The following is a 20,042-nucleotide window of genomic DNA, read 5'->3' as shown; positions in this document are numbered from 1 at the left end:
CATGGAACAGTGTATTGTTCCAAGAAAACAGAAATTAAGTCAGCTTTGTAGGGAAGCATTGGTTCTATTACAATCAAAAACACCTAAAGAAATAGGTCTGGTATTAGTAAAATACATTGTTTTTGAATGAAAATTTCTTGTGGAAGATGAGGTATAATAGTAGTACAGCAGAATACAATTGGAAGCTACTCACAGCTTCCTAAATTAAATAATGATTTATTCTGAAAGTAAATTTTAACACTTCAAGAATTGTTATATTAAGTTGAATTGAATTGAGTGGTTAGAAGATCTGCCTTTGTAGGTGTTGGTCTAGAGCTCATTTGGTTTTGAAACTGGAGCTTTCATAAACTAAGGAAAACATTCTTGACGGGATGCTCAAACATCATGTGCTGGTTTTGGCTGGGGTGGTGTTAATTTTTTTCATAGTAGTTGATATTAGGCTGTGTTTTGGATTTGTGCTGAAAGCAGTGTTGATAATACAGGGATATGTTCATTATTGCTGAGCAGTGTCCACAGAGAGTCAAGGCCTTTTCTGCTCCTCACCCCATCCACCAGGGAGGGCCATGGTGGTGCACAAGAACTTGGAAAGGGACACAGCCAGGACAGCTGACCCCAACTGACCAAAGGGACGTATCTAGCATCAGTCTCAGTGATGAAACTGGAGGGAGAGGGACGAAGGAGATGATGTTCACAGTGATGGTATTTGTTCTCCCAAGTAACTGTTTTTCTGTGATGGAACCTGGCTTTCCTGAGATGGCTGAACACCTTCCTCTTTTCTGGGCATAGTGCCACACCCCAGTGTTTTGTCTGGGGCCCAGAGCTGGACACAGGATTCGAGTCATGGCCTTACCAGTGCCTGAGTACAGGAGAAAAATCACTGCCCTGGTCCTGCTGGCCACAACATTGCAGATACAGGCCAGGATTCCATTGGTCTTCTTGGCTACCTGGGCACACACTGGCAAACTAATGTTTCCATGCTCATGTTCAGCCACTGTTGACCAGCACCCCCAGGTCCTTTCCCAATTGGCAGCTTTCCAGCCATTCTTCCCCAAGTCTGTAATGTAGCCTGGGGTTGTTGTGACCTAAGGACAGGACCTGGCACATGGCCTTGTTGTGCCTCATGTGATTAGTTTTGGCCCATTAATCCATGCTATCTGAACCCTTGTTTTGTTTTGCTTGTGTGTGTGGCCTTTGTCTTTCATATTAAACTGTCTGTTTCAACCCACATGCTTTCTCACTTTTACTCTTCCAGTTCTCCCCCTGCTTCCACTGTGGGGGAATGAGCAAGTGGCTGTGTGGGGCTGAGTTGCCAGCTGGGGTTAAACCATGACACACTGGAACAGGTTGTCTAGAGCAACCTTAGAGCCTCCATTCTTGGAGGTGATCAGCCCCTGACCAGATAAGGCCCTGAGAAACTTCCAGCTTTGAAATAAGCTGTGTTTTGAGCATTGGGTAAGGACAGGTGACTTCCAAATCCTTGTTTAAACCTAAATTATTCTGTGAGTTTTAAACTCCTGCAGGTTAATAAAGCAAACTTAATCAAGTGTATTTGGAAGAGAGCTTGGACTCAAAAATGCTAATTATTAGCACTATTATTATTAGCTAATTATTATAAATAATAATTTATTTTGGAGAAGAAAAGAATTGATGTACAAAGAGAAGTGGCTGCATCAGTGAGTTAGCTTCTTTCTCTGCAGTGGGTGATACCTATTGATGTATTCTTAAGTCATAGAACATACAGAGTAAATTGTATAAGGTCACCCCATGGTGTTGAGGGATGTGGTGAAGAGTATGCATGTGGTTTTGATGATGTGCCTACTTAAGGTAGGGATTAGTAAAAGAATTGTAGAGATGGAGCTGGTAGAAGTTATTAGTTAGAATAACTATTATCAAATAGCAGTAATTGCAGTGGAGTTCACTAGGGATAGGTTGTGACTTTAGTATTTTTACTAGTGTGGCATATTGTGCTATTTGATGTGAGGAAAACAGAGTCAGTACACGGGTAACTTCACAATAATCTGCTCTGAGGAAGCTAGACTGCTGGGAAAGCAGTTGTCTGGAGTAGAGTGGGTGGTGCAGCTGAAACTTAGTATGAAATGATGCATGAGGTTCTTGCCATGTGTGGTCAAAAGAAAACCGATAATATTAAGATAGGTGCACAGATGAAGGAAGAAACATGGTCATAGGACCTGTGTTAGCCTTAGAAATCTTAATTACTTGGGCTGTTAATTTTATGCCATGATAAGAAATTTTGCTACTTAGTTGCAAAAGAAATGAAGTTGTCTGTACCATAATCTTGTTAATAGTTCTGCTGGTAATCTTTTCACAATTTTAAATACTGAAGACTATCAGATATCTTTAATCATACATATTCTGAGAACAAAAGCATTTTCTTTGCTTAACTGACTGGTACTGTTACTTTGTAGTGTGTTGTGAGCACTGTATTTTATTTTATAACAGTTTCATGAAATGGGGGAAAGCCATGCTAGTGCTTCTGCACAAGTCTTTTTTCCCTTTTTTGCTCCGTTTCCATGTATATATATATAAAATCAATATGGGTTCTGACTCTCAGCAGACCTATTTTGTAAGCTGTTGTTTTTTTAACATTTCTGCCACACTAGAATATCACCCCAACAGGAAACCCTCACATTGTTTTCTGCTAGATTAATGAGTTACATCAGTGCACTGAATGCCTTGACAAGTAGCAGAATTAGCATCAGGGATGGAATAAGACCTGGCTTAGCCAGGATTGGTGTTTGGGAGAAGGGAAGACTAAGAGTGAGAGAAGTGTGAAGCAAGTTTTACCTTGTTGGCAATATTAGGCTGTTGATGTGTTCAACTATCATCAGTTAAGCAGTCTGCTGTCTGTTTACTCAGTTTAATGTGATTTTAGTAGATATATATGGCCATGATAATTACCTCAGATTTTGTGACTATTTTACACTTCTGTACTGTTAGTTATGTAGATAATGACACCTAATTTTATAGACTTATATAAAAGACATAGACAAACATAAAAGAGTCTTCCTGAATTTTGTGATGGAGTTCAGTTTGTCATGTTAAGTAAACAAAATTTTCCTGTGAACATCAGGAAGGAGGAATTGCAAGCAGCAATGTGAGGTTCATCAAAGTGGTTTAGGTATTTTCATTTTGTTCTTAGGCTAATAATTGAAAATAACATAAAACATTATTGTATGTACAACCCACACTGAAGTAAAATTTGATAGAATGCAAGTAGTCTTTTAAGCAGTGAGGGACATGTGATGGGAAGAAGGTGGAGTCCAGGCACATAAGTCTATCAGTAGTAAAATTTTCTCTGTTTCTGCTGTGAGAATGGTCTAAGGTCGGGGGAGGGAGCTGCATGTGTGTGGTTTTTTAATTTATTGAAGTAAGTAGGTTCTACTGTAATTGAAGTTACAAAATCAGGTTGTCTAAAAACAAGTAAGAAAAAATTACTTAACACAAAGGAGTTGTGGAAGTGTCTTATGTGAAATTAAAAGTATATAGTTATAGCTACTATTGAACAGCAGTGTAGGAAATGTACAAAAATAATCAGAATTATCACTGAATCCCCACTTGATGTCATTGTTCCAGATAGTGATATTTTACCTGCTTCACTTTGTTTGCTTAAAAATCAAAATAACTATTCCAAGCTTCTAATCATAATCCACAGTTATACATCATCATAGGACAATATAATGCAGTTACAGGACAATAATTCTAGTTTCTGTTCAAGTAATTAAACCTTTGAAGCAATCAATTTTTATTTCTGCTGTTAGTATTTGTGGATTTTTAGTAAATTGCCACATATTAGCATCCTACCTGCAAATTTCAGCGAGGCAGATTAGTCTCAGCATGTGCCTGGAAGATTGCCAGAACTCTGGTAGTGGTTTTCTTGCTTGTTGTAATTGTCTGCACTTTTGATGCTTTGTGTTGTGTCAGTGGACTTCTGCTTGAGCAAGTGCAGTCAGCTTCTAAAATTCTGACCATCTGTTGGAGAAGTCCTCTATCAGATCTGTGTGTCTAAATAATTACAACAGTTCCAAGCTGATTTTCATGGCCATCTTAAAAATTTAATTGCTTGAATATGGTGTAATGAAAACTTCATGCTAGTACAGGTCAGTAATAAGCTCTCACACAAAAGTAGCATTTTTCTTAATTTGACAGGTGTGTCACTTTACTGAAGAACTACTAAAGCACTTAAAACTTGCCAGTCTGGGAAAGCTAATAGTTTGGGATGCTGCATTATTTTGAATTAAAGATTTGTGTTCCACTACATAGAGGAAACTCAGCACAAACACTCCCCATTATCAAGTATATAATCATCTGCATGAAATATCAGGAGCTGTAGAGATAGAACACGGAGTAATGCATACAAATTGAAAGAAGGGACATTTAGGTTAAGTGTTGGGAAGACATTCCTTACTCCGAAAATGTCAAGACAGCTGGAACAAGTTGCCCAGGGAGGCTGTGGGTGTCCCAACCCTGGCAGCATTGGCCTTGAGCAATCTGGTCGAGTAGGTGTTGGCATGGAGGTCTGGACTGGATGCTCTTTAATGTCCCTTCCTGTGCATTAGCATTCTGTGATTGTGTTCTATGTGTCTGTCCACAGAAATTTAAGAATGATATAGCCTTTTTCATGGGGATGGAAGATGGTTAATAAAAGCCATTAAATAAGAGTATGCACAGATAGAAGGCTGCTACAGATCTGTCTGTAGAACAGGCAAAGTATCAATCAAATCTGGGAGTTTGAAATGTGTAGGCATTATCTTTGTACATTGGATTAATTATTTACTGTCTTCTGCCAATACAGCCAGCAGCCAGCTTCGGGTGTAGCCTACTCCCATCCAACCACAGTTGCCAGCTACACAGTCCACCAGGCCCCGGTGGCGGCGCACACGGTCACTGCAGCCTATGCCCCGGCTGCAGCCACAGTGGCAGTGGCCAGGCCTGCCCCGGTGGCTGTGGCAGCTGCTGCCACAGCTGCCGCCTACAGCGGGTATCCCACAGCACACACAGCTACAGACTACGGCTACACACAGCGGCAACAAGAAGCTCCACCACCACCACCTCCTGTCACCACGCAGAATTACCAGGTAGGATCCTGCTGTGTGATTTTGAAAAGGTGCTTTGAGAGGAGGAAGCCTGTTTAGAAAAGAAAATGTGCTTTTGTGCAACTGCTGCTGTAAAGAAATGCAGTGTCTTCCATTAGCTTAGGCCTTGGTTTGGTGTGCAGTAAACTGGGCCATGTAACTCAAAAGACTGTTCCAGTAAAAATTTTCAGTAGAGGTAGAAATAGTTCCTTTGTCAGATTCCTGGGTGCCACTGGAGTCTTGTACCAAGCCTCTGAGGACAGAAGACTGCCCTAGGAGATAAACTACCCTGTAGGTAGTTTTTGGATATCCTCTTCTGAGATCCCTGCCTAACTGTTTGTGGATACAGGCTCTTGCAAAAGGGCTTTTGCTCTCTGTCATCTTGAAATACTGTGTTTCTTGCAATAGTTTTTCAGCATTTTAATTCTGAACTTACCAGCGCATTATCTAGATTCTAATTAGCATTTTGGTTTGTTTAAAAGGACTATATTATTGCTTCATGTTCTCAATTATTTTGTATAGCTTCTGTAATTCGTTATATAATATGAGGTCATTTATCTGATACATTTGGAAAAAAGAGAGTCCTCTAAACTAAATAAAATAATTCCTGTTTACACAGGTTGGACAAAAAAAAAAATTTTTTTTCTGGTATTTCATGGAATTAAACAGAATTTTAATACATGAGTGTATTTCAGCTCTAGCAGTTCATGCCTAGTTCCCCCTCAGTTGATCAACTCTTTGTGCTTTACCATAAACATGGTGAGGATGAGAGAATGTATGTACATGCATGTAGTGGCTTCCAGGTCATCCTTTTCTAAGCTTATTAGAGATCTGCTGAGTTGAAAAGGTATCAAAAGAGCTACTTGCATTGCCTTTGAAGACTAATTATGGTTCCCGAATGAACTAGATGACACACCAAAAAGAAAGCTTTAAAAGTACCACTTTCATACTCTGAAAAATATAACCAAGAAAAATGTTAATAATGAGATTTTTAAAGCCACTACAGGCTCATGTTTCTACCCATGAGAATTTATTTGGACTTGTAGAAATTCATGTTTTGTAGAGATTTCTGTGGACTTTTTCTTAATATTTTACAGAAAGAGAATCTGATACAGTCATTAAAAACTATTGAGAGTATATGCTTTTCAAAAATAATTTGGTAGAGAAAGGGTTTAATAACATGAGGATAATTCCAGTATTGAATCTGTAAAAGTCAGTTAGGGCTGTTTCAGGCCTGAAGTATCTATGAAAGTAAATTTAATTTCTCTAATGCATATACTGTATGTGTAGATAGGGAGTTTTTATTCTACTTGAGTAGGCCAGAACACAGTACATTGTTATTTTTACTCTGCTAATCATTTCTATTGCTCTAGTGATGTACCTACAGGTGATTTCTCTGTTTTGAATCCTTAGGATTCCTACTCTTACGTTCGATCTACCGCCCCAGCTGTGGCATACGACAGCAAACAATATTATCAGCAGCCAACCGCGACCGCAGCGGCCGTGGCTGCTGCTGCCCAGCCACAGCCTTCAGTGGCTGAGTCCTACTACCAGACAGGTGGGTGGCATGATTCAAGCTGCTCCCGTTACTCACAGTCTTGTCGACTACTTTAAGCCTTAAAAATAGTTGCTTAACTGCCTCATGGCATCTTCTTCTTTTAAGTTTTGTTGTGTAATCTGTCACTGTGTGGAAAGTTTTTCTGTCCCTAAAACTTCAACACTTGTAACATTGCCATAAGTAGCCACCTCTGAGGTTGTGCCTCTGCCACTAAGTACACTCAAAACATACTTCTAGACGAAGTTCTTACTGATATGTCTAGAAACCTTGCTGAAGTAGTTGAGATAATCAGTGTTGTGTTCAGATGATAACTCAGTTAGAAATATTCTTTTGATTCTCTAGGTACTTCATGTGTATAATTCTCTAATTATTCATATCATGATTGCTACAAAGCATGAATCCTGCTTAGTGTTTTTTTTTAATGTAGAAATAAGAGGAAAGTTTAAGTGTGTTTTGGTTTGAATATTCTAGTAAAACTGTTGGATAAGAAGGTTGTTTAAAACCTGTTTAAAACCATGTTGAAAACATGATAGCACAGTTAAAAACAAATAAATTTAAGGCTTACTACTGTGAGCTGTGACTTGATTGAGATATGTGGTATGCAATGCATAGCAATGACAGTAAACCAACCCAGTGCACAGCACTAAAAATCAAAACAAATGAAACAAAACTCCCAAAACAACCCCCCACTTCTTAAACATCTGTTCATAAGCATGTTATTAATTTTCCCTTAGTATAGTTTGCATTTCATTCAACTAAAACATGTCAATGATTCTACATTTGTATTTTCTATCCTCATTAGCTCCAAAAGCAGGATATAGCCAAGGGGCAACTCAGTACACCCAAGCCCAGCAAACACGTCAAGTGACAGCTATAAAACCTGCAACCCCAAGTCCAGCAACAACAACATTTTCCATATATCCAGTGTCCTCGACTGTGCAGCCAGTGGCAGCTGCAGCCACTGTTGTTCCATCCTATACTCAGAGTGCGACATACAGCACAACAGCAGTAACTTACTCTGGTAAGAATTTTGCATGTTTTCTTGCTGGGATCTTTGAAGTTGCTGCAGAAGAGGCTTTCAGCATTCAGAAGTTGAGCAGTTCATGCTCAATTACATCATAGTTTGCTGAGAGGTAGTAACCAGTTCAATCATTACATTGGCAGAATGTTCTGTTGTATCTTTAAAAGAGTTTTGATGTCTTATGTACCAGTTTTTCAGATGTGAGAATATACAAAGTAGTAGCACTGGTGCCTGGGCAGTGACTTATTGTAAGGTGAAAAGGAAAAAACAAGGAATATAAGGAAATGCATCCACATAGATGTTACTCCCAGGAAATAGGAAGGGTGCATGCAGTTACAGGGATAGGGAGGAACAGTTCAGTATAAATCTTTTAAGTTTTGATTGTCCTGACCCAAAATGGAATGAGAAATGTGTGGTGGGAGGACTTTTATTCAACCATTAGGAATCCAAAACATAGTTAAAGATGAAAATATGCTAACTTCATTGCCATAGATGGTAATTAACTGGCATGTTATAGCTACCCTGAACTTTTTGTTTCCTTTTGTTTCCTGCTTAAAAAGGCATTTTTATACTTCCTTGAGATAGCCTAGTTTGCTTGATTTATTCAACTAGAAATCAAGGACTGTGTAGCAAGGTTTTAGTGAGTGAAGCATCATCTCTGTACCAAAACAACTTAAATCACTGAAATAAGTTGTAATAGTACTAGATGTTCTGTCTTTTATCTTCATTTCTTCCCCTTCTTCTCCATATTATCAGTCCTTGGCATTTGGAAACATGAACAGCAAATGTGGTTCTAGATGATTGCTTGCTTCATGTGACCGTCACTAAATCTTTCACTAAAAATTTTGTTCCATCATGGCCAGTCTTCCCAGATATGCCAGGAAATTTCATATGTTCTCTAGGGATGCTTTGATATATCTAACTGTGTGTCTGCAAAGATGTGTCTAGAATTGAATATATTCCAACACAATTGTTGTCTGTATATTTGTCTACTGTGAAACATAAAGCCAAATTCAAGACTGCCTGACAAAATCTCAGTGAATTACTTACATCTTGCCTTGCCCAACAACTGTTATGCAACATGATTTGAATTGATGCACTGTATTATGTAATTGATACATTATATATGGTGATGTAACATTTGTTTTTATTTTAATTTTTCAGGTACCTCCTATTCTGGCTATGAAGCTGCAGTTTATTCAGCTGCATCATCCTATTACCAACAGCAGCAGCAGCAGCAACAGAAACAGGCAGCGGCAGCAGCTGCTGCTGCTGCTGCAACAGCTGCTTGGACGGGGACCACCTTTACTAAAAAGACACCATTCCAAAATAAGCAACTGAAACCAAAACAGCCTCCCAAACCACCCCAGATCCACTACTGTGACGTTTGCAAGATCAGCTGTGCTGGACCACAGGTATCTGTATTGTGTATTATTCTACTGTGCTTTACTCTACTATACTTTATTCATAATTTCTTCAGCTAAAAAACCTTACCCTCTTAAGAGTCATATAATTGCAGAATGGCCTGAAAAGGACCTTGAAGATGATCTGGTTCCAAGCTCTGTGCTGTAGGCAGGGACACCTTCACTGGAGCAGGTTGCTCAGAGCCCCATCCAGCCTGGCCTTGGGCACTTCCAGGGTTGAGGCACCCACAGCTTTTCTGGTCAGCTGTGCCAGTGCATCATCACACTCACTGTAAAGAATTTCTTCTTAATACCTAAACCTACTTTATCTCAGTTTGAAGCCATTGCCTCTTGTCCTGTCAATTCATGCTTTTGTAAAAAGTTTCTCTCCATCTTTCTTACAAACTTCCTTTATGTACTAGAAGGTCCCACTCACTTTGGGGTGCCAAAGGCTTTTCCAGGCTGAACAAACCAAATTGTCTTAGCTTTTCCTCGTAGGAGAGGTGCTCCATCCCTCTAATCAAGAGAATTCGTTAATTTTTAGACCTGATTCTATGCGTGTACTAAAGGAATAATGAAATAAAAATTTGTACTATTATAGAAAGGGTTCCTGTTGGAAGACATAAAGACACACTCCCTGAGCTTGTACAGAGGTGTTTCACCTGACTTCAGAATGATTTGAAACTTTGAAAGTGATTTGTTTCTTTAGCATAGGAAACTTCTTACAAAATACTGTTTTGAAAGCTGTAGAATTACAGAAATTTTGTGAATGGGAAACCTGAAAATTTATTCTTCGTTATATTTCAGTTTCCCAGTTTAGTGTCACAGTGGATAAAAGTGCCTAGAAAGTAGATACAAAGTCATGCAGAATGTTTGTCTGAGTCTGGCTAAACAATTCTTTTACTTTAAGTGAACTTGTCATTATTTCCTACCATGTCTGCTCTAGATCACCAGTGTTAATATAGAAACCAACTTCTGCATTTTTGCTTTATTTGTGCACTACCTTCTTTTAAATTTATTTTTCTGTTTATCTGGATACACTTAAAGTTTGAGGGAATCTGAAAATCAAGAATAAATGAATGCAGTGGAGGAAACTGCAGTTTCTGATCCTGTCAAGTTTTCAGTGGTGGTATCTGTTGACCACTACTTGGTTGGGAAGTTAAGAAGTTAGAGGAGAAAAACCTGTATTGTTTTACCTAAGTGTGGGATCCTGGTGCTGGAGAAGAAAATTTTCTGGTCTTGGAAATGTCCTGTTAATGCATGCCATACTGCAGAAGTGCTCAGTGTAGGAGGTATTTCTTAGGTAAAATGTGTGTTTTCTGCCATGTTCAGTGTTACACGTGTTCAGGGGAATGATGAACCGGAGTACAAAGACAGCTTACCGTGTGTTTTGTTTATTTATACAGACTTACAAAGAACACTTAGAAGGCCAGAAACACAAAAAGAAAGAAGCAGCATTAAAAGCTTCCCAGAACACCACCAACAACAATACTTCTGCTCGTGGAACTCAGAATCAGTTGCGCTGTGAGCTCTGTGATGTGTCTTGCACCGGGGCAGATGCTTATGCTGCCCATATCCGTGGAGCCAAGCATCAGAAAGTAAGAGGTTTCTGTTCTTACCGTGCAAGTCAAACATTTGTCCCCATCATTTTTTCTCATTTTAAGAAAGGAGAAAATACGCAGAAACAGTATAATTTAAATTATTTTATTTAAAAATCTGCAGTCTTCTTTTCATTTCAGACTTGTCTTTAGGCTCACTATTAGAAGGGTATTGTTGAAAGAAAGGGGGAAAAATACTGCAATGGCATCAATGAAAATAGGATATATTGGGATATCATATATCATCCAAATCATAGGAAGAAGGTGTAGAATGAGATGAGGGAAAGGAACCATTGAGAACATGTGCCCCCTGTGCTTGTGCCCCCTAACTTTTCTCAAGACCTTTCTTGAGATTCATCTTACTTGTCTTGCTGGTACAGTAAATCTTTCAGTGCACTTTGAAACACTGTAAGCTAAGATAGTGCAAAGAACGGGCATCATTCTTTGATAGGTCCTGCAAAGAAAACTGTCCTCTGCAAGCAAAGAACAATGTTCCATAATAGACTTTATAATGAATATGTTTAGAAGACTTCTGGTAAACATGTTTTGCTTATTGTTTGGCTGCTCTTTTGTGGGCATGCTGGAGAAAAAACTGGGCTGCACTGTGAAATGCTGTGACCTGTTTTAAACTTGGCCATACAATAGTAAGTGCAATGATAAGTAGAATATATGTTTAGAAGTTACAGATTTTCCTCATAACTCTGGAAAGATTAATGACACTAAGAAATACAGTATTAATACTCTGCTTCTATAGCTCTTTACATCTCAGGACACAGGCATCAAGTAGCATTGTTCCTACTAAAATAAATAAATCTTATAGCATGTTTAAAATAATCTTCCTCCAAAAGCAAAAATCAAAATTTAGAGACACTTGTCCAGTGTTCTTCCATTAAAGAACAACCCAAGAAAGGGTTGTGCTCAATAACTCCATAGATATATGAACTGTGGTATATATTATCCTTTTATATTTGGATATAGTTTTCTCTTTGTGATAGTTGCAAGCCATTGCTGGGATTAGGTTCTTACCAGTGTGAAAATGGTATCTCAAAGGACTCCATTGCTGTGATAACTAAAGAACTTGTGTGCATTCTACTGGAAAAAAGTAATTTTGAACACTTGCTTGAGTTTAAATTGATACGATTGTGTGACATTACTGTGTCGGTATTCTGATAGGGAACATAAAAACTAAGAACAAAAGCCTAAAAGATTAATTTGGACAGTTGTGTGCATATTATGATTGTGTATATGTTCATATGTAAGGTATGTCTCACAGATTTGCATTTCTTTACTGCTGTTTTCAACACGTAGTCTTTAGTTTCTCCCTTGTGTGGTTTTTTCTTATGGATTACTTGCATCTTTTTCAGATGGTGGTCAGCGACACCAAAAGGAAAGTAGTATTCCATAAGAGACATGTTACAGAAAGACCTGTGCTTATCAATTCCAAGAATAAGCATGTACCTCTTTACTTTCTACGAGATTCTAAAGAGCTCTGAAATACCTCTTAAATCTTCCTTAACTATTTCTAAATATTAGGGGAAAAAAAAAGGAAGACATTTACCTAAGGAGTCTCTTTAGCTTGGCTAAATAATGTGTAAAGTCATTCAATATGAAGGCTCGTCAAATGTAGCAATCAAAAGACACAGTGTTGCTGAATGTGAATGAAATTACTCTTAGTTACAAATATTGTTTGGAACTAAAACAGTTCAATTGTTTTGCCCTTTCGACTAAAAAGTGATGAGGCAACAAAACAGACACATTGAAGCACTAGGAGCAAAATGTATTCTTAAATTTATCCAGAAACACAACAATTTATGTTGTGTTTCTGTTCTTATCTAAACAGCTGTGGGAGTAAATTCCTGCATTTGTAAATTTCTAATGGAAGTAAGCAATGTGAGATAACAAGTACCTATTTCCTTGTTATAGATGACAAGAGCTTTTACGTGTCCGTATTTCTTCTTTCCCAGGACCACTTTTTGTAAAAAAAACAATCTAAGTTTTTATTTGTATTGATTATTTTTGTACTGATATTTTTGCTTGTGATGCATTATTCTTACAGCAATCTCAGGGAGGTCATGTTATGAATGTCTCTTCGTACTTACAGGTAGTAAAGTTGCATACAAAACTTGGCAAGCCCATTCCTTCAACTGAACCAAATGTAGTTACCCAAGCTACTTCCTCAACATCTACATCTGCTTCCAAACCAACCGCCTCTGCTTCAAATATAGCAACTACCAGCAGTACAGTGAACTCCTCTGTTGCATCCTCTGCAGTGAAAATTCTTACTCCCACGGCAAACACACCACTTAATGCTGTGTCCAACAACAAAACATCTTCAACTGCTGCAAATATAGCTGTAAAGAAAATATCTACACCGAAAATAAACTTTGTTGGCAAGTACAGAAGTCAGTCTTTATTTTGAAACCTAACCTATTCTGTAAATTTTTCTTAAGACCTAGTGCAGCAGACACAAATGTGTTTAGGTAACTCGATGCATGAGTTACTCTGCTGTGTTTAAGGGAATTACTGCTGAGTGAGAATGTCTGTAAAAGTTTTGCTTCAAAATTGTTTTCTGCTCAGTTGTGTCCACCTGGCCCCTCTTGAATACTTTTCCCACCTTTGGTTTCTTATGTAGTAGCTGCCAGAGTATTGTATTTATAGTCCTAATTTCAGTTCACAGCCTGGGCTGTTAATGCGCCTGCAATAAATTGGTAATTTATGATGGGCAACTAAAACATCCTTTTTCAGTGAAAAACTAACCATGTAAACTTTGAGCTGAACATAACAGGGACAAGAAGCAGCTGTTCCACAATAAGCTATCCTGCTATTCAAGGAGAGAACTATACAGTTGCAACACTAGTGGTATACTGCCTTTACTAGTACAAACATTATAAAGTTTTGAAGTACTTTTTTTTTATAAATTTACAAAGTAACAAGAAAATAGATTATTAAAATACTTTTTCTGAGTTGTTCCCCATTCAGTCCTGTCCCTTGAAAAAGCAAGAAAACAAATAACAAAAATGGTGATTTTATAAAACGGAAGTTTTTCTTGTTAGAATAAACTACTTCAGTGTTTAAGTAACCTGAATGTCATTAAATTTACTGTTAAAATATTTAATTGTATTGAAAAGATATTTCAATTTTGGTTGATTGCAAGTCAAATCCAATAGATTTCAAAAGATCTATAATTCTTTGCCCAGATTATAGATATTTGCAAATAAAATCTTGTTTGCACATTATGTTTAATCACATTCTCATCTTATGAAGAGTAATAATTTTAACATTTTTTTGATTTCTAGGTGGTAATAAGCTTCAGACAACAGGAAGTAAAATGGAAGAAATGAAATCAGCTGAAAGTGTTAAAACACCTCCTGCTGCTACAGTGCAAACACAGGAAGTAAAACCTGACACAGCAGCTGAACCAGTGACTCCCACAACTCTTGCTGCTTTGCAAAGTGATGTCCAACCAGTGGGCCATGACTATGTGGAGGAGGTATTAATATGAAAATATGTATTATTTTTTAACTGTTATAGTGAAACATAATCACAGAGTGATTGAGGTTGGCAGGCTTTGGGTCAACTTGTTCAGTCAGCCTGCTTAAGGAGGACCACCTAAAGTAAGTCACCCAAAACCATGTCCAGATGGTTTTTGACAATGTCAAAGGATGGAGACTCCATAACTTCCCTGAGCAGTTGTGCAAGAGTGCCATCAGTCACAGTAAAACAGTGTATTCTGATGTTCAGCTATTTTTCACTTGGTGCTACTTGTCTCTGGTCCTGGCACTGGGCACCATTGAAAAAAGTCTGGCTCTGTCCTTTCTGCACCCTTCCTCCAGGTATTTATATTCACTGATATGATCCCCCTCAGCCTCCTCTTCCCTAGGTCAGACACTTGAGGTCTCTCTGGATGTCAGTGCGACCCTTCAGCCACTCCTCTTAGTTTTGCGCTGTCAGCAAACTAGCTGAGGATACAATCTCCCCCATCATCCAGAGCATTACTGAAGATGTTACAGGACTGTATTGATCCTGGGGGTGCTTCTGACCTCCAACTGGGCTTCATTCTGCTGATCACCACGCTTGGCCAGGCTGTTCAGACAGCTTTCAGTCCACCTCACTGCATGCTTATCCAACCTATGCATTAGCAGCTTGTGTAGGAGGGTATTGTGGTGAGACTTGGTCCAAAGTTTTACTGAAGTCCACAGGGCCAGTATTGACTGCTCTGCCTTCATCTGCCAGGCCTTCACCTTGGTGAAGTTGTGCTGACTGCTCCTGATGGTTTTCTTGCCCTCATTGTACCTGGAAATGGTTTCCAGGATTGGCTGCTCTATTGCCTTCCCAGAGATCAAGATGAGGTTGACTATAATTCCCTGGGTTTTCCTTGAAGATAAGAGTGATAATTCATTGAACCTGCAAATGCTTGTGCATATGTTTACATTTTTGTGTTGTGCATATTTCTTTTGTGCTTCATGTGGTTGGAATGAGATAGGTGGATCACCTTTGAGATGAATTTTGCCTGATACACAGGTTTGTGATTTATTAGCTCACCATGTTCAGGTTTGAATTTACAGCTGTGCACTCTTTGGAATGGAAGGACCTTGTTCCCTGTGCATTACCAAGCATAATGGTGTGTCTGTCAGAAATGAAGGTTCTAGTTTTCTATTTTGCCTTCTTTCAGTTATTATGTGAACTTCTTAATGTGTTTTGTGACAGGTAGACATTATCCAGTGGCACTGGATAATTAGATTGATGGATAATTAAATTTTATATCAGCCTTATAAAATAAAAAAGAAATTATCAAATGTGTTATAACTTTATATTCCAGGTAAGAAATGATGAAGGAAAGGTGATCCGTTTTCACTGTAAACTCTGTGAATGCAGTTTTAATGATCCTAATGCCAAGGAGATGCATTTGAAAGGGCGGCGGCACAGACTTCAGTACAAGGTAAAACTGCTAATGCTTCTCCCTGAAAATTGACCAGATATCAGCTAACTGGTCTAGTCACCTGTTCTTAGGTTTAAAGACTAGACAAAAGTAGGTATTCTGAGTGAACCACATGTAAAAAAAGAGAAATATATTTCATAGGCAGTATAGTTTTTAAAGAATAATGCAAACTGTGAAATTATATTTTGGTGAGGTTTTTAAAAATATTTTAAATGCTTCTTGTAGTCCAAGGGATGCAAGCAACAGGAAGTTCTTTATGTTGCTTACCATGAAATTTAAACAATATAAAATAGTATTGCTCAGTGGTTTTGGTAGGATTAACAGCACACACTCTTCGTGTTGCAGATTTGTTAATGATAAGTGCATTTGTGCAGTTCTAAAACTGCATTTTACTTCTTCTGATTTTATTGTAGATGAGTAGTATATGTTAAATATGTCAGAACTATTCCATAAGCTTGAGATGAGGACAGGAAAGCAACATTTAATTCTTTATTTTTCTGATCTAGAAAAAAGTAAACCCAGACTTACAAGTAGAAGTAAAGCCCAGTATTCGAGCAAGAAAAATTCAAGAAGAGAAGATGAGGAAACAGATGCAGAAGGAAGAATACTGGAGAAGGCGAGAAGAGGAGGAACGCTGGAGGATGGAAATGAGGTAATGCATTATGTTGCATGAATGAATGTGACAACCTGCTGTCAGATTGTCTGAAACTAAAATTCATAGTTACTTATTTTAAATACTTTAGGGTACTCTGTACTGTCTTGTTCAAATTGCAATTTCTCACTGGGATTTTTGCTACTGTTCAATCCTTCTGAGTAATGCAGAGTTAGTAGAATACTTTGTAATAAATGCAGACCTACTTTTACAGCAATAATTTATGTTGTTACCATCTCTTCATTGGTATTTGCTTATGACTGCTAGAAGTTGTTGAGAGCTGTCTAGAGCAGTGTCAAGTATTAGCTGCTGTATAAAGAGAGCACTTTGATGCACTTCAGGCGATATGAAGAGGACATGTACTGGAGGAGAATGGAGGAAGAGCAGCATCACTGGGATGACCGTCGCAGAATACCAGATGGAGGTTATCCTCATGGCCCTCCAGGACCACTAGGTCTGCTGGGAGTTAGACCTGGAATGCCTCCTCAACCACAAGGACCCGCTGTGAGTTTCTTCACTGGAGAAAAAAATTACACCATTTTTACCAGGAGACACAGTTAAGAAATATAAAATTGTTCAGTGCTACTTTAGTTGTCTCCAGTGTTTCTTTATAATAAAGGATTTGGAAAAAAAGAAATTATATGCTAATGAAATGGTGTAGGTGTACTAGTCCTACAAAATAAGTCCAATGAAATGACAAGAGGATGCTTTAAATACTGCTTCTTATGAAACACAAGTCATACAGGTTTTTGCTATTTTTTTGTTTTATTTGATTGCATTATACAACATTATTTACCTAATTGTGGACAAATATATGGATAAAAGTCTTGGAGAATAATGCTTAGTGGTCCATCATACTCTAAGCAATGTGAAGTGCAGTACCACTTGGGTTGATTCTGGCATTAGACTGATAAATGCCTTATCAGGGATCTGAAAGGTGATGAGGATCTGAAAGGTGGTGAAGTGAGTGCACACTGATGAGGTTTGCAGCTGGCATGAACATGAATCATGTTGGGATAGAGAGAATAGCCAATACCTTTGATGGCAACCATCCAGAGGCACCTAGGTGGGCTGTAGGGGAATTGTGGATTTCTGCAAGTACAAATGCCTAATTCTGCACTCAGAAAGGAAGAACCCTTTGCCTTGACAGAAGCTGGGTAGCAGCTCTGCTGAAAGGGATCTGGGGGTGTTGCTGTCGCGGCAGGACGGGAATGAAGAGACTCTTGACTCAGAAGGCTGCTGAGAGTAAAACTCCGATTTATTCAAAATACACCGCTCTTTTATATAGAGCTTTGCAAGGATCAAATCCATTGGTTCTGAAGTGAAAACAACCTAAAGCATTGATGCAAAGTGCTTGAGGCACAATGATAGAATTTAACTATAAACAATGTGAAAAACAAGGGAGATAAAGGATTATTTACATTCTTTCCCAGGCTTTTTGCCTGGCTAGAAACTCTGTTTCTTTCTTTGACTGAATCTGAAACCCACACTGGGGGTCCTGGCAGACAACAGTCTGGGCATGAGTCTGCAGCGTGCTCTGGCAGCAGGGCCAGCAGCAACCTCGGCTTTAACAGGACCACAGTCAGTAGATCAAGGACAGCGATCAGCTTTCATTAGACCCTAATGACAATACTACATTTAATTTTGGGCTTTCCAGTAGAAGATACATAAACTATGTATCATATCATAAACAGGCTTATTGTGGAGCTACCAAGATGTTCAGGGGTCTGGAACACTTGCCTTTAGAGGAGGCACTGAAGCATCTGGGATTGTTCAGAATGGAGAAGAGAGAGCTTCAGTGGGACAGAACAGCCTTCTAATAGCTGTGCTTTATAAAGGATATGGAACCAGGCTTTTTATAGTCATGAGAGGGTGAGATATATCCAACTTAAGCCAACACAAAGGAGATTTAGACTGAATGCAGGAAATCATCTTTTTTTGTACAGATGTTGTGCAGCCACCATCTTTGAAAATTTTCCAAATCTAAAGCCCTCAGCAATATGATGTGGTCTTACAGCTGACTGTATTTTGAACAGGAGATTGGACTAGATGACCTGGGGTCATCCTGTACAATCCTGTACATCCTGTACAATCCTGTGACTGTACAAAAGTAATCATAGATACTTTATTTTGCAGAAATATCCCAAGTATTTTCCAGTTGATAGAAAGGCAAGAGATACTAATGTTGACCAGAGTACCTCTGGTCTTGGAATTTGACCTTTGTTTAATTTTTATACACTTCATGTCTTTTCAGACATGATTGATTGTGACAGCTAAGGAAATGTCATATTTTGTTACATTTCAGAGATGTGAGGTTTGAATATTCTGTTCCTTAGCCACATGTTTGGGTTTTGGTCATTTTGTCTCATTTGTGAACTTGGAAGTACATCCAGGTTTCAGAACACTTTTTTTGTCTGTTCAGCCTCTGCGCCGCCCTGACTCCTCTGACGACCGCTATGTGATGACCAAGCATGCTGCTATATATCCTACTGAGGAGGAGCTTCAGGCAGTCCAAAAAATTGTTTCTATTACTGAGCGTGCTTTGAAGCTGGTTTCTGACAGCATGACTGATCATGAAAAAAGCAAGAACAAAGAGGGAGATGACAAAAAGGATGGCAGTAAAGACAGGTATTTTTAAAATTACTTTTTAAGAATTTTATTGTTTTTCCTTGCCCTGTTATCAGTGCTTTCAAGAGTTCATCTCTTTGGGCTTTTATGCTGTATTTTGAAGTCTTAGAATTATGTGGAGTACTATTTTATTTTACTTTTCTATCTTCAGGATTATTTTAATGATTTTTACATTGTTATTTTAAATGCAACTTTTAACTACAATTCACAGAGCTTTGAAAGGCGTTTTACGGGTAGGCGTTTTGGCAAAAGGTTTGCTACTCCGTGGAGACCGAAATGTCAATCTTGTTTTGTTGTGTGCTGAGAAGCCCTCCAAGACATTACTCAGTCGTATTGCTGAAAGCCTCCCTAAGCAACTTGCAGTAAGTAGAATTTAGATTTTTGGATTTGAATTTGCTTAAAAGTATTGTGAAAATATGTCCTCAAGTTAAATGTCTGCAGGACTCACTGTGCTGCAGCATGACATACTTCAGGTTCAGTTTCTTTCCATTTTCTGAGTGTTTTCATCTGAATTCAGAGACTGCTGCATGTTCCGCTTCCTCTATATTGTGTCCATACAAGCGTGTGCTCTAGCAGTGTAGTATCAATCACCATTTAACAGATTTCTTTTATTTGGGAAATAGAAATGAATACAAGAAAGACCATTAATCAGTTACCAGTAGCAATGGAGGTTATTACAGCCTGTTACATGTTACAGCACACCTGCTGCCTCGAGGTCAAAGTTCTCTAGTAATGCCAGTCTTTTGTACTTGTATCTTGTTTCCTTATTGTATGTATCAGTGTTTTATAGTTCAAAATTAGCCAGCTAAATCTAGTCTGTGTTTTTTTAGAATTTGGACCTTTAAAAAGGTAAACGTGCAGTCTTAGACCATTCAGTGAAATATAAACCCTTTGCAGTATTTCCACAAGAAAGTGTAAAGTCTCTGCTCTCTGCTGAACAAAGCCTGTCACTGTAGAGTGCTTGTCACAGTATTAGTATTTCAATGCAATCTAGTAAAATGCTTGACAGAATCACTGGAATGATCAGATTAATGAAAAATAGTCTCAAGTTTGCTGTTGTTTGAAGTAACAGAAGTAAATTTAACAAATGGACATCTTGGTCTGTCTTCATGGAAATGTTCACTGTGTATGTAGAAGAAGGTCACAGAGG

At 38.4% G+C, this 20,042-nt stretch overlaps 1 protein-coding gene across 3 annotated transcripts in view; it reads left to right on the top strand.

Moving 5' to 3' along the window:
- Window positions 1-20,042, top strand: part of ZFR (zinc finger RNA binding protein) — a 47,091-nt gene that overhangs the window by 13,221 nt on the left and 13,828 nt on the right. For 2 of the 3 annotated variants that reach the window (XM_021554692.3, XM_085568085.1), the window contains exons 3-14: window positions 4,814-5,096; window positions 6,507-6,651; window positions 7,454-7,672; window positions 8,837-9,087; window positions 10,482-10,673; window positions 12,775-13,075; window positions 13,970-14,163; window positions 15,493-15,612; window positions 16,119-16,264; window positions 16,606-16,768; window positions 18,687-18,892; window positions 19,104-19,254. In XM_021554692.3, coding sequence (XP_021410367.1) covers window positions 4,814-5,096; window positions 6,507-6,651; window positions 7,454-7,672; window positions 8,837-9,087; window positions 10,482-10,673; window positions 12,775-13,075; window positions 13,970-14,163; window positions 15,493-15,612; window positions 16,119-16,264; window positions 16,606-16,768; window positions 18,687-18,892; window positions 19,104-19,254 — 2,371 coding nt within the window. The remainder of the gene's footprint in view (window positions 1-4,813; window positions 5,097-6,506; window positions 6,652-7,453; window positions 7,673-8,836; window positions 9,088-10,481; window positions 10,674-12,774; window positions 13,076-13,969; window positions 14,164-15,492; window positions 15,613-16,118; window positions 16,265-16,605; window positions 16,769-18,686; window positions 18,893-19,103; window positions 19,255-20,042) is intronic. The other variant, XM_021554693.3, reaches the window with a different exon arrangement.

The sequence above is a fragment of the Lonchura striata genome, chromosome Z (genome assembly GCF_050655825.1).
Source record: "Lonchura striata isolate lonStrDom1 chromosome Z, ASM5065582v1, whole genome shotgun sequence".
NCBI lineage: Eukaryota > Metazoa > Chordata > Aves > Passeriformes > Estrildidae > Lonchura > Lonchura striata.
The sequence above is the reverse complement of the archived record's forward strand: the minus strand, read 5'-3'. Positions and strand labels throughout refer to the sequence as shown.